Below are 15570 nucleotides of genomic sequence, written 5' to 3'. Positions count from 1 at the left end.
TGGTTGTAACCCCCTCCTTACAACTTGCACCTACAGGTAAGCCTAGATTAAGGCTTACCTGTAGGTGCATAAAATATCTCCTTAACCACTTAAGCCACGGACCATATTGCTGGTCAAAGACCAGAGCACTTTTTGCGATTTGGCACTGTGTCGCTTTAACAGACAATTGCGCGGTCGTGCGACGTGGCTCCCAAACAAAATTGGCGTCATTTTTTCCCACAAATAGAGCTTTCTTTTGGTGGTATTTAATCACCTCTGCGGTTTTTAGTTTTTGCGCTATAAACAAAAATAGAGCGACAATTTTGAAAAAAAATGAATATTTTTTTACTTTTTACCATTGTTTTTGCACCCAAGGCAAAACAAGTAATTTGCGCCCCTAACCCTTACATTTGTGAAGTATTAAAACCCCTTATGGCACATTTTAGTATGTACCACTCTTTGTTCTCCTTTCTTTCCCTTTTATCTCTCTAACCTAATTTCTTTTTTCCCCCCATCCCTCAATCTAGCCGTTTTTCTTGCTCTCTCTCTTAATCTTTCTCTCCCTTTTTATTTGTTGTTCCCCCTCTTTTTAAACCCTGCAAGAGAAAGTCATAATGAGCTAGTATGCTATGCATACTAGCTCATTATGACTTTCTCTTGCAGGGTATAAAAAAAAAATGTTTGAGGGTTTACTTCCTCAATACAGCATTTGCTGGCATTCATATTCTGTTTTAGCACTGTGATTACAATTGTTCTGCTTTTTTGGAAAAGGAAATAAAGTGCACACATTCACGTTATATGTAGATCATTAAATGATCTAATGTATAAACTTCAATTGCTACATTGTAAAACACCACACTTCAGGCAGAAATACAATACAGAGCACTTTTCTTGACCAGACAAGCCAAAAATGTTCATTCAGCTGCGCAGTATGTAAAAACCCATTGTTTTCTATAGCCGACTCCTGCTGTAGTTCAATCAGCCTGAGCTGTCAGGAAGTGCTAGTACTTAGCATAACAGCAGCTTCTCCTGTCAGTCGTGAGGGCATGCGCACATGCTCTGTACTGACATGCCTAATTAGGACACGTTGAGCAACACACAAAAAGGCATTATTACATACACAGATTGGTACAGACTGGGAAGAAAGGAAGAAAAAACTATTTGGAAGGACAGGTCCATATAAAAGCCATACATAAACAGCAAAATCAGAAACTCCATTTGCTTATTCCATCTCGCTTCCAAGGCCATTGTAACCAAAGGGCACAGCAGTGAGCATTTACAAAGCTATGTTTTCTACACAAGCATGCAGAAAGCAATACTGTATTCATTATTGTGCTATATTACAATAAAAATGGGTGGATTTCATGTAGCACTTGAAAACACATTCCCAAAATATAGGTAGTAAACCACAACAAGAGCCTAGACAGCTAAAATATGTAAAAGCATTATTTTGGCAGTGCTGCATAAAAGCAACACCAATGAAATGCTTTTGAGCCCTGGTTCACACTGGGTACGATTTGGAACGATTTGAGATGCGATTTGACATGTCAGTTCATGCGATTCAGTTCGCATGAGTTGCGCTATACAAGTCATTCATTCATTCATTCATTCATTCATATATTTTTTTAATTTTTATAGTGCAAATCCTGCAACACTTAAGGAGTTTACAGACCATGGACTATGCTGCTGAAGGAACTTGCATTGTAGATGTCCCTACCACACTCAGACACAGACATTAAAACATTTATTTTTCCAGGTCCTGGTGGGACAAAGTACATGTAATTACTCTGTCCCAAATTCTTAGGTGCTTGTAAAACTAGCTGCAATTTTGAACATGAGGTCCCTCCTGAGAACTTGGTTGCGACACTGCAGTCAGCAAGCAGAAGGCTCTTTTAGTAGGAAGCGTCTGTGTCCGGCTTAAAGCACTTGCTGAGGCAGGCACCATTATAAAAAAAAAAAAAAATGCAAGAGGGACAGGAAACGGACACACCTCAAATTCCTTTGCATTCTTCTTGCCGATGCATGCCTCGGGCAAGTACTGGGAGCCTTCCTTGCTCCAGTGTTGGGTGACCATGCGCCCTTTCAGACATCACAGCTAGAGCTGCAGGGCACCTGAGAGAATAAGAGTACCTGGATGTACCTTGTCAAATCAAACAATGTAAAAAAAATTCTTTAAAGGCTTTTTTTGATGAAATTTTGTAACCTAGCAGCACATTACAGTCTTGTAGGAACAAACAACTTGGTAAGAACATACTCATAGACTCCATGCTGCACATAGTAAAGCCACCCAAAAAAAAAAAAAAAATTGCAAAGAACAATGTGATTACCAAAAAAATTAATTCCTCATCGGAAGCACAACTTCTGCACACACCACGTGCAGAATAAAACTGAATTATAATATATACTTGGACGGTGATTCAATGACCATAGCAGACTAGTAGGGACCTACATCATGCATTGCTTCCATAATGGATCTGTTACAAATAATACGGTCTCTCCATGATATATTCAGCAAACAAAAGAATTCCTATTGCTTCTAGGGCACAAAAAAAATAAAAAGTAAGTCGGAACTCCAAGGTACAATTTTCTGGAAGCATACACATTTCAGCTAGCAAACTAAACTCTACCATCATCAATTACTAAAAATCAGTACCAATTCAAAGAGCTAGAATTCCAGATGGTTGGTGGAAAAAGACTGTCTTCAACAGGCTGACAAATCTATAAACGTGCATATTATGGAGATTCCCATCTGAGACAGATTACATGGTTTGGAGATTCTCAGCCAATATCTTTTACTAACTTTTCTTTCACAAAAATAAAGGAAACAAAAAGTGGAATAATACGATGATCGCAGGCTGCATAACAACAAAAGCAGAACTAAAGAAATTAGCAAGGGATTGACCACAAGTAGTGCAAAGTTCATTTTCAGTGGTTGCAAAGTTCATTTTTCAGTAGTTACAAAAACTAGCTCACACATCTGCTTTTATTTCACCATCTTTTTACATTATTTTGCATTATAAATATATTTATATACAAACATAAAAGGCAGTATGAAGTAAACATATGCAATTACTAAGTGCACTGATTAGATTCTTGCTGCAACAATACATATACACTGTACCTCATGTTCTAACATATTACCAATCAAACAATTGTAGGAAACGCTGCATTCCAAAGCCGGAAGAGACCCCCTTCCTGTATGTTTGCTCACTGCTGATAAAAACAGATTCCTTCCTGGTCCCTCTGCTGTCTGTTTCGAACATCTTTTGTAATGAACTAAATCAAAATGTGGATACAAAGGCCTGGTCCTCTCACACACGTGTTTAAATTAAAAATTTAAACACAAACACTCACAGAAGAAAGTGTCAGTGCAACAATAACAGTGATAAATTGAAAAGATAGATATTGATCATGTGCCCATGGAACGTAACCAACTACAGCTCTCCTTTGCAACATCACATTTTTTTAGATTTATTTTGGTCAACCTTCTGCCATTTAAAAACTTCAATGTACAGGTTAATAACCAACAAAAATTCCTAGTAATATAAAACAGATTTAAATTATTTAGAGATAAATAAGCACAAAAATGGCTTCAGTGTTGCATATTTAGCAAAGTGGGTTAAAATGGTGACATGTAAAGACTGTGTTGCCATTTTATTTCTGCTAGTCATCTTCCCCTTCTGTATACACAAAACTCTGTGAAAAATATACATATTAATCATGGTGTCAATTGACTTCTCTCAGATTGGAGTAGCTCTACCACTTACAAAAAAAGTTCACTTTCAAAAAGCTAGACAGCTATAAAACCTCCTTCAATTGTTAGCTTTTGTAAACACAATAATCAGTTAGGAATAATATAAAGCATCCACACTGCAGAATGTGTCACAAGCCATTTATGATTTGGAAGATATCACTCATGTGACACCGAGCTTTAAATAGCAAAGTGTAAAAATTCTCAGGTTCTGAGTAAATAACTAGAAAAAAAAACAAAATGGTCCTGTTGGTTCTTTTATAACCTCTCCTTTTCTTTTTACATTAACTCCACTTTGTGTCTCTTTTACATGCCATCACTTAACTGGATAAATACAAATCCCATACTTTACAGAAAACAACAAGTGCCAACAACAGCCTAAACAATTTTACCTTATGACTAAATGTCATAATGACCAGAATACAGGTCCTTAAATCATGACACCGGATTATCAAGTGGAGGGTCCGACCTGATTTTCTACAAATCTAAATGCAACTACCTGCCATTTTTAGGAAATGCCAAAATAAAAAACAAGGGGATAATAGATTAGCCATCAAGAAATGCTGCTCGACCTTTGAATCATTCAAAACCTAGTTCGTATAAAGATTGCTTTTGCCTTTTTTGTTACAACATTTTCTCTCTATGATCAAATAAGTGTTTAAGCTTCTGAAAACTATAGGAATACCAATGATTATGGAGATTACGGGTCTTTTTTTCCCTTTATGGATAACAAAATAATGGATCAACTGCAAATAGAGACAAGACTTAAAGCATGTCATTTTACATGCAGAAATAAGTCTGCAAATGTGCATTACTGATGTGTCATCATTTTTTACACTCCCCCTGTCTTTGTTTTATGTGCATTAGGGAAGCCGGTACATTTCTGGTCATACATTCCAGCTGGGAGAAAGTTTCAGAGGCTCCCTGATATTAAATGACCATGCCCATTCAAGTGAAAGCGTATCACTTTGTATCAAACAATGTGTTTAGAATTCAACTAAATACTTTAAAACAATACTGTAACTGCAAAAGAAACATACTGTAAAATACATGGGCTATGACAGGAGGGACAAATGAAATTTAAACTCTTTAAATCAAACATAAAATGTCTCTTTACCAATAGCCATTTTACAGATTATTTATTTTTTCCTATTGAGGGCCTTTACACTGTGTACTATGTGAAAATAAATAAACAGAAATTAGCTAGCACAGTAGGGTCTTTGTAAGAACCCACTGTCAATGGGTTTTTATGAAACACAAATTCCATTCATCTTAAACGGTACAGAACATACTGGCGCCCCTTAGTGGCTTAAAATCCAAAGCAAGGATATAAAAAGATCTGTTTCATGCAGGGTTTTTCCCTCCCAGCATGTTGTTGTTGGGCATTCCTGGAAGTTTTAAGTTTCCCCCCTCCATTTACACAGATTCCTGCAGCCTGCACAGCCCAGCACATACAAACAGGAAGATCAACCAAGCCCTTTAAAGAGCCTGTGGCATCAAGTTACTCTAGCTAAAGACAACAGCTGATTCTAAACTATAAAGGAGTGCAGAAGGGCCAAAACACACAATTTATATATGTTATGCTAACCAGGTTACCACTGAAATTAATATTTCAATATATTCATCTTTATAATAGATTGTTGAACCAGGATTACAGGCACCTTCTAAAATATCCACTCTTAACAGATGAATTAAAAAAATATATATCAAAAAGCTTAAAAGTGAAGAAACGTATTTACCAATAGAACATTAAACCATGTGACAGACATTCTGAATATTAACACTAAGAAGCTATCTTTGCACAACTCTGAAGTTAAAGAAAAACAAGTGTTGGTTGTGTTCCCTATATAAAACCAACATTCTGTAGCACTTAAGCTAATAAAACACATTCCAAAAAAATAACTGCAGGTTAAAAAGAACTTTACAGTTTTAAGCAGCTAGCCTGACTTTAAAGGTTGCTTTGAATATATATATATATATATATATATATATATATATATATATATATATATATATTTTTTACACACACACACACACACACACACACCACACAGCCATCATTTTACCAAAGCTTGAGAAACAAATTACACAGTTCTGATTAAAAGTTACACATAACAGGAGAGGGTTTGCTACTGGAAAAAGCTGCTAGATAGAAACATAAAAGCTAGTGTTTCTAAATGTGTAAAAATAAACTGTTACACGGCTCTGATCTCAGAAAGGTCATGCTCAAGGCCCCATAAGTACAATGCATCTTAAAGATCAACATTTTACTTTAAAATATATTCTGGGTACTCCGATTTCTGCATTATTATGTGTTATATTAAGAAATATTGTATGATCCGATACCAAACTGCAGCATAACACCACAATAATACAAAAACTACAGATGAGCTTAAGTTTTGGGCATTTTTCAGTACTGAACCAAAGGGCTGACGAGAGCTGCATGTGTCCCTTAAAACTGCATTGTCCCACCGTCACAGGATATGGTCTGCTTCTGTGATTTTACACACTTCCTTGCCTTCTTTTGAGTATTGTCTCTAGTTATGTAAATAGGCCGTGTATCACATTTGCACATTGCTCCTGTTTCCCCATTTGATGTGTTGCATTTAGCCTGCTCCCCATGCTACTTCCTTTGACTATTTAAAAGGCCTTGATGTTGAAAAATGAATATGGGCAGTAGTTACTTTAATTTGACCAGGCCTTTAAAAAATTCTAACGTCAAACGAATGCAGTAATTGATGAACAAAATTATGAAGCAATCTCTAGGTTCATACATACAGTACTGCAGTTACTACCTTTATTGGAATATAGCTACTGTACTAATACAAAGAGAACAACATTTCTCTGTAGGCAATGCCTGCATTGTTATAAAAACATTTTGCAAGGAATATGGTAGAGTTTGGTTTATCCTTTCAAAGGAGAAAAAAAATATATTTTCTACACTATAATCGTGTACTTTTTTATATTTGACAAATGAATGGTTTGCTGCAATGTTTGTAAAGCAAATATTTGCATATTTACACTGGACTCACTAACAGCTGCAAAAACTAGGTGAAGACCCACCTCTTGTAAATGACCATGAGAGATACAGGTCAAGCTAACAAATAATCTGCACATTTAAAGTGAAATAAAAAAAAGGATTGAAGTATGCCTAGAGATACAGCTGACTAGGAGCAATATTTTGAAGGATCCATGCAATGAAGATAAAAACCTAGCCATATGTACAAAGACCAGGCCTGCTTTTTAAACCAACTCGGCCATAAATGCATATAGCTAAAGCTGTATAATCTGCATTTCCATTAGCACAGACTTATTGCTTGAAATGCCAAAAAGATGCACAATGGCCACATCCTTTCATCAAACAAGGTTATTTTACCTAAGACTGCGTAGATTGCAAAAGCATGTAAACAAAGCAAACAAAAAGGTATTTCAAAACTGTAAAGTACAGATTTTGAAGCCTGCATGTAGCCACTATAGCATCTTATCTACTAGAAAAGGACCCACTTAGGAATTTCACACTACATTATTTACCATGCAATAAACATACTGTTCAGCACAAAGTTAAAGCACAGAAAAGTGTGTGGTGGTTACAAAGTTTGAAGAATTAATTCTGTCCAAGAGTGGCAATGGGTTCATCTTCTATCCTAAATTACCAAGTGTACAAGGAAATAAATATATGTATTTTTTTATTATGAGCTGCCAATGGCATCTTGCACGTGACAAGAAAACACCATGCACAGAGAATAAACTAGCATCTTTATCCACTTACAATCCTCATTTGAGTAATATAAAAGGGATTACAATTTTGCTTCTTGCTGCTGTTGCTAACCTCAGATCACTGGAGTCTAGAACATGACAAGGAAAAACAATAAAATGCCTGTTCTCTTCAGCAGGCCAGATCAATACCACCAGCAATACATGATGTGTGCTTCTTGCAGTGAATTTACAAAGATTATTTATTTTTTTCCTTCCCAACAGCTGTCGTCAGAATCATTCAGCATATTTCTACATCTACGCTATGACAATTACACAAACAATTACTACAAATAACACAACACACTTCACCAGGGCAACCAAAATCATGGGGCAAATTGCTGAGATTTGACAAGAACCAATTTCCAGGAGATCGCCCTGTTAAACAAAGAGCAGTGATTCAACATGGCCTTGTCACAGTCCATATGCCTTGGTGGCAATAAAAGTGCAGCAAATGGCTATGGGGGGAAAAAAAACACACAGCACGTATAATCTAAAAGACATGCTGCTCCAAAACAACAAAAGATGGGTAGAATGAGACAGAAATTCAGCAATAAAAAGAAGCTTAGCCTCTGGCAATTGGGCAATACAGGACTAAACTAGTACTTGGAAATTATCTTCCCTGGCTAACAGGCTAAGGACAAGAGATATGCTTAATGTTCATATGTGGTAGTAAACTGAGTAACACTGTACCTACATGTCAAGTACATACTACCAACATGCTAACGCAGGCACCAAAGGGCCTCTGTGCCAAGAGTCATGCTTAAAACCCTCACCCTCATTCAACTACTGTCCAAGTCAAAACACTTACTCTGTTTAGAATGTAAGCTTGCAAGAGCAGGGCCCTCCTAACCCTCTTATCTTGTAACTGCACAGCCTTCCTTTATTTTGTAGAGCAGCATACAAACCATAGGCACTATATAACAATACCAATGGTCCACAGCTAGATAGAAGTGAGCCATCTATGTAACATTAGGGGGAATGTCTCAGTACCTGTCTGACCCACATATATTATAAATGGGCCCCTAGCTCCCAGGGGGCCCTCCTAACAGTCTTGTTTTGTAACAGTAAAGTCTCCCGTTATGTTGGAGAGCCATACAAACAGTAGGCACTATATAAATCCCATATAATACTACTAATGATCCACAGCTAGATAGAAGTGAGCCATGTTCGGGTCTACATAACATAGGGGGAAAAGGTCTTTGCACCAGTCTGACCCACATTAGTATATACGGGCCCCTCTAACCTTCTTGTCTTGTAACAGTACTGTCTCCCCTTATGTTGAAGAGTGCCATACACGCAGTAGGCACTATATAAAACAAATGACCCAAAGCTAGAAAGAAGCGAGCCATGTTCAGGTCTACACATCAGGAAGGTCTCAGCACCAGTCTGACCCACATCTAGTATAAACAGGCCTCTAGCTCCCTCCTAACCTGGTCTTGTAACAGTACTGTCTCCCTTTATGTTGTAGGGGGCCCTTCATGATTTATATAAATACTAGATTATAAGATCTCACAAGCAGGGTTTTCCCAACCATTGTCTTGTAACAGTACTGTCTCCCTTTATGTTGTAGGGGGCCATTCAGATTTATATAAATACTAGATTATAAGATCTCACAAGCAGGGTTTTCCCAACCCTTGTCTTGTAACAGTACGGTCTCCCTTTATGTTGTAGGGGGCCATTCAGATTTATATAAATACTACATTATAAGATCTCACAAGCAGGGTTTTCCCAACCATTGTCTTGTAACAGTAGTGTTTCCCTTTATTTTGTAGGGGGCCATACAAACTGTGGGCACTATATAAATCCTGTATACTACTACTGATCCCACAGCTAGACAGAAGTAAGCTGTGTTCAAGTCTATATAACATGAGGAGGAAGGTCTAAGCACCAGTCTGACCCTCCTAACTATCTTGTAACAGTACTGTCTCACTTTATGGTGTAGAGTGCCTACAGATTTATATAAATCCTGTATTAGAAAACTTGAGATAAGTTCTCACGAGTAGGACCCTCCTAACCCTCTGTAACCCCAATAGCTCCCTTTATCTTGTAGGGCACAGTTCAAACTGTAGGCACTACATAAATCCTGTATAATACTAATACTGATCCACAGCTAGATAGAAATGCGCTATGTTCAGGTCTACATAACATCAGGAGGAAGGTCTCAGCATCTGTCCAACCCATATCTAATATAAAAAGGGCCCCTAGCTCCCTGATGGCACTCCTAACCTTCTTGACTTGCAGCAGTACTGTCAGTTTATGTTGCAGAGCGCTTACAGATTTATATAAATCGTACATGATAATATTTCAGATTGTTGGCTCTCACAAGCAAGGCCCTCCTAACCCTCAACTTGTAAACAGTACTATCTCCCTTTATTTTGTAGGGATCCATACAAATCCTGTATAATACAACTACTGATCCACAGCTAGATGGAAGTGAGCTATGTTCAGGTGTACATAACATCAGGGGGTGGGGGTCTCAGCACCCGTCCAACCCATATCCAATATAAATGGCCCCCCTAACCCTCTTGTCTTGCAGCAGTACTGTCAGTTTATGTTGCAGAGTGCCTATAGATATATATGAATTATATTAGATTTCATATTTTAAGCTCTCACAAGTAGAGCCCGCCTAACCCTCATCTTGTAACAGTACTATCTGCCTTTATTTTGTAGGGCTCCATACAAACAGTAGGCACTTTATAAATCCTGTATAATACTAATCCACAGCTAGAAAGAAGCGAGCCATGTTCAGATCTACATATCAGGAGGGAAGGTCTCAGCACCCGTCCAACTCATATCTAATATAAACACCCCCCCTCCCCCTAACCTTCTTGCCTTGTAGCAGTACTGTCAGTTTAGGTGGCAAGCTACTAGAGATTTATATAAATCATATATTATATTTCAGACTGTAAGCTCTCACACAAGCAGGGCCCTCCTCATCTTGTAACAGTACTGTCTCCCTTTATTTTGTAGGGCACCAAAACACTAGGCACTATATAAATCCTGTAAAATACTACTATTGATCCACAGCTAGATAGAAGTACGCTATGTCCAGATTGATGGTACATCAAAGAGGGTCGAGTACAAGTGGGCCCCTATCTCCGTGGCACAAGTGGTATGTCCGCCCCCTGAATGCAATGCAGCCCTGTAAAGAGGCACAGGGTTGTGTTCCCTTGATAGCAGTGGTGCTCCTTCCCCCCTCCCTATTGCATCACAAGTTTGGTAAGCACCAGATAAAGGCACATTCCAGCAGGTCACATGGCCAGTAACATAGGGTGGGGAGGGCTCTCCAGTGAGAAACCAAACTCGGCTCATTCCCAAAACTTTGCCTGGGGGGGGGGGGGAATCAATCCCCCCCAATAGAGCCTAGGGGAGAAGCAGGGTGTAATGTGCGTGCACAGCGGCCATCGTACCTTCATCCAGAAGTCTTTCCAGGTGGTTAAATATCCCGCAGAAGTTGGGCAGACTGCTCATCAGCTTCTTATCGTTCATGAGTTGCATGAGATAGTCTGGGGTCGGCTTCGGCTTCTCCTTTGTTTCCATTTCCCCCACCATTATCCAAGCTTTCCGAAAACAACAAAAATACAAAAAAGAAGAAGAAAGGAGGCTCTAGGCTCTGTCTTTGGTGCTACAAAAATGAAGGAGAAAGGGGGGAAAACTGCTAAAAAAAGTGACAAATGTAGAAGATGAGGGACTTGTTCGTTATTCCGCCCCCGGGGTGTCCGAATACATAAGAGGGGGGAGGGCTCTCCCCACAAGCAACACTTCACCCCCTGGCTTCTCCTTCACAGCACGCAGCGGCCCCCGAGGAAGTCTGGAAGCTTCTCCGAGCCTCACACTCCGAGCCTCACACACACGACGGGCTGCACTGTACACAGGAGGGCATAGGACGTGCTGAGCCGCTCTCTCTTCCTCTCACACACACACACACACACGGCGTGTCACTCAGCTTCCCTTCTAACACAAGCCTGACCGTCTCCTCTCCTCCTCCTCAGCACAATGCAGCCACCACCGCCGCCTCCTCTATCTCCGTCTCTGTGTAGCCGCCTCGGCATGCGACGACTAAGTAGTCCCGTAGTAGCAGGTCTCCGGCCGTCGCGCGTCTGCTTACTTCTCCTACTAAAGGAGTTCGCTTCAGTTCACGCAGCACTGAGAGGAAGAGGTAGAGGGGCGGAGAGCTCCGAGGATAGGAGGAAAGCCAAGGGTGGGAGCAGGGGCGGGGCCAGCCTCAGAGGAAGGGGGTAGTCCTTGGTGACCGTTGTTAGGGGGCGGGGAGAACATTTTTTAGAGGGGAGTGGAGAGAGAGAGAGGGACTGGACGGGGTGCCGCTGTTGCACAGCGAGGTGAACGAATCACGTCCTTCGTGTGAGGAGAAGGACGATACCAGAATGCGGAGGGGTGCGGGGGTCTGGGCTCCCCCCACACAACAAGAGCATATGGAGCGCCCCAAGAACTAAGAGGGAGACCGGAGCAGTACGCGAGCACCGTCGTTCAGTTCTCACATAGCCGCCCTATAAGCAGTGATGTAAAGTTTTCATCTCTCCCCAGCCCAGGAGATTGGCTCTGCTCATTAACCCTTTCACTGCCAGCTTGTTTCTGGGCCCCAGGGTGGGAACTTTCCAAGAAAAGGGGCCATTAGGTGGTGTGTGCGCTCCCCTGGTGTTTTATTCTGGATGCCTGTACACCGTACCACCTCTTTGGGGACTTTCCAAGAAAAGGGGCCATTAGGTGGTGTGTGTATTCCCCTGGTGTTTTATTCTGAATGCCTGTACACCGTACCACCTCTTTGGGGACTTTCCAAGAAAAGGGGCCATTAGGTGGTGTGTGCGCTCCCCTGGTGTTTTATTCTGAATGCCTGTACACCGTACCACCTCTGTGGGGACTTTCCAAGAAAAGGGGCCATTAGGTGGTGTGTGCGCTCCCCTGGTGTTTTATTCTGGATTCCTGTACACCATACCACCTCTTTGGGGACTTTCCCAGAAAAGGGGCCATTAGGTGGTGTGTGCGCTCCCCTGGTGTTTTATTCTGAATGCCTATACACCATACCACCTCTTTGGGGACTTTCCAAGAAAAGGGGCCTAAGGTGATGTGTGCGCTCCCCTGGTGTTTTATTCTGAATGCCTGTACACCGTACCACCTCTTTGGGGACTTTCCAAGAAAAGGGGCCATTAGGTGGTGTGTGCGCTCCCCTGGTGTTTTATTCTGAATGCCTGTACACCATACCACCTCTTTGGGGACTTTCCAAGAAAAGGGGCCATTAGGTGGTGTGTGCGCTCCCCTGGTGTTTTATTCTGAATGCCTGTACACCATACCACCTCTTTGGGGACTTTCCAAGAAAAGGGGCCATTAGGTGGTGTGTGTATTCCCCTGGTGTTTTATTCTGAATGCCTGTACACCATACCACCTCTGTGGGGACTTTCCAAGAAAAGGGGCCATTAGGTGGTGTGTGCGCTCCCCTGGTGTTTTATTCTGGATTCCTGTACACCATACCACCTCTTTGGGGACTTTCCCAGAAAAGGGGCCATTAGGTGGTGTGTGCGCTCCCCTGGTGTTTTATTCTGGATGCCTGTACACCATACCACCTCTTTGGGGACTTTCCAAGAAAAGGGGCCATTAGGTGGTGTGTGCGCTCCCCTGGTGTTTTATTCTGAATGCCTGTACACCATACCACCTCTTTAGGGACTTTCCAAGAAAAGGGGCCATTAGGTGGTGTGTGTATTCCCCTGGTGTTTTATTCTGAATGCCTGTACACCATACCACCTCTGTGGGGACTTTCCAAGAAAAGGGGCCATTAGGTGGTGTGTGCGCTCCCCTGGTGTTTTATTCTGGATTCCTGTACACCATACCACCTCTTTGGGGACTTTCCCAGAAAAGGGGCCATTAGGTGGTGTGTGCGCTCCCCTGGTGTTTTATTCTGGATGCCTATACCCTGTACCACCTCTTTGGGGACTTTCCAAGAAAAGGGGCCATTAGGTGGTGTGTGCGCTCCCCTGGTGTTTTATTCTGAATGCCTGTACACCATACCACCTCTTTGGGGACTTTCCAAGAAAAGGGGCCATTAGGTGGTGTGTGCGCTCCCCTGGTGTTTTATTCTGAATGCCTGTACACCATACCACCTCTTTGGGGACTTTCCAAGAAAAGGGGTCATTAGGTGGTGTGTGCGCTCCCCTGGTGTTTTATTCTGAATGCCTGTACCCCGTACCACCTCTTTGGGGACTTTCCAAGAAAAGGGGTCATTAGGTGGTGTGTGCGCTCCCCTGGTGTTTTATTCTGAATGCCTGTACACCGTACCACCTCTGTGGGGACTTTCCAAGAAAAGGGGCCATTAGGTGGTGTGTGCGCTCCCCTGGTGTTTTATTCTGGATTCCTGTACACCATACCACCTCTTTGGGGACTTTCCCAGAAAAGGGGCCATTAGGTGGTGTGTGCGCTCCCCTGGTGTTTTATTCTGAATGCCTATACACCATACCACCTCTTTGGGGACTTTCCAAGAAAAGGGGCCTAAGGTGATGTGTGCGCTCCCCTGGTGTTTTATTCTGAATGCCTGTACACCGTACCACCTCTTTGGGGACTTTCCAAGAAAAGGGGCCATTAGGTGGTGTGTGCGCTCCCCTGGTGTTTTATTCTGAATGCCTGTACACCATACCACCTCTTTGGGGACTTTCCAAGAAAAGGGGCCATTAGGTGGTGTGTGCGCTCCCCTGGTGTTTTATTCTGAATGCCTGTACACCATACCACCTCTTTGGGGACTTTCCAAGAAAAGGGGCCATTAGGTGGTGTGTGTATTCCCCTGGTGTTTTATTCTGAATGCCTGTACACCATACCACCTCTGTGGGGACTTTCCAAGAAAAGGGGCCATTAGGTGGTGTGTGCGCTCCCCTGGTGTTTTATTCTGGATTCCTGTACACCATACCACCTCTTTGGGGACTTTCCCAGAAAAGGGGCCATTAGGTGGTGTGTGCGCTCCCCTGGTGTTTTATTCTGGATGCCTGTACACCATACCACCTCTTTGGGGACTTTCCAAGAAAAGGGGCCATTAGGTGGTGTGTGCGCTCCCCTGGTGTTTTATTCTGAATGCCTGTACACCATACCACCTCTTTAGGGACTTTCCAAGAAAAGGGGCCATTAGGTGGTGTGTGTATTCCCCTGGTGTTTTATTCTGAATGCCTGTACACCATACCACCTCTGTGGGGACTTTCCAAGAAAAGGGGCCATTAGGTGGTGTGTGCGCTCCCCTGGTGTTTTATTCTGGATTCCTGTACACCATACCACCTCTTTGGGGACTTTCCCAGAAAAGGGGCCATTAGGTGGTGTGTGCGCTCCCCTGGTGTTTTATTCTGGATGCCTATACCCTGTACCACCTCTTTGGGGACTTTCCAAGAAAAGGGGCCATTAGGTGGTGTGTGCGCTCCCCTGGTGTTTTATTCTGAATGCCTGTACACCATACCACCTCTTTGGGGACTTTCCAAGAAAAGGGGCCATTAGGTGGTGTGTGCGCTCCCCTGGTGTTTTATTCTGAATGCCTGTACACCATACCACCTCTTTGGGGACTTTCCAAGAAAAGGGGTCATTAGGTGGTGTGTGCGCTCCCCTGGTGTTTTATTCTGAATGCCTGTACCCCGTACCACCTCTTTGGGGACTTTCCAAGAAAAGGGGTCATTAGGTGGTGTGTGCGCTCCCCTGGTGTTTTATTCTGACTGCCTGTACACCGTACCACCTCTTTGGGGACTTTCCAAGAAAAGGGGCCATTAGGTGGTGTGTGTACTCCCCTGGTGTTTTATTCTGAATGCCTGTACACCATACCACCTCTTTGGGGACTTTCCAAGAAAAGGGGCCATTAGGCGGTGTGTGCAGGGCCGGATTTTCTCTCCATGCCGCCCCAAGGCCAGGTTCCACAATGCACCCCCTCCCCGCCAATCAACCCCCCCCCCCCCAAATCAACGGAGAATGTGCAGCACGGTTAGATCAAATATGTTTTGTTTTTTTACTTTTTTATCACTTTTTTTTTTTTTTATTTATTTGTAGCTTGTTGCTTACTTTCTTAAATTTTCGTATAATTTTCGTATTTTTCTTATCTTTACTTTTTT

At 42.1% G+C, this 15570-nt stretch overlaps 1 protein-coding gene across 12 annotated transcripts in view; it reads right to left on the bottom strand.

The window, feature by feature from the left end:
* The window catches only part of QKI (QKI, KH domain containing RNA binding), a 224014-nt gene extending 212367 nt beyond the window's left edge, over positions 1-11647 (bottom strand). For 4 of the 12 annotated variants that reach the window (XM_040350619.1, XM_040350624.1, XM_040350627.1 and 1 more), the window contains exon 1: positions 10897-11644. In XM_040350619.1, coding sequence (XP_040206553.1) covers positions 10897-11038 — 142 coding nt within the window. In that variant the 5' untranslated portion in view covers positions 11039-11644. Of the gene's footprint in view, positions 1-10896 lie in introns of all 12 variants that reach the window. The other 8 variants (XM_040350617.1, XM_040350618.1, XM_040350623.1 and 5 more) reach the window with 3 other exon arrangements.
* Between the last annotated feature and the right edge of the window lie 3923 nt (positions 11648-15570).

This window comes from Rana temporaria, chromosome 4, assembly GCF_905171775.1.
Source record: "Rana temporaria chromosome 4, aRanTem1.1, whole genome shotgun sequence".
NCBI classification, from domain to species: Eukaryota; Metazoa; Chordata; class Amphibia; order Anura; family Ranidae; genus Rana; species Rana temporaria.
Note: the sequence above shows the minus strand (reverse complement) of the source record. Positions and strands in the feature narration are given on the sequence as shown.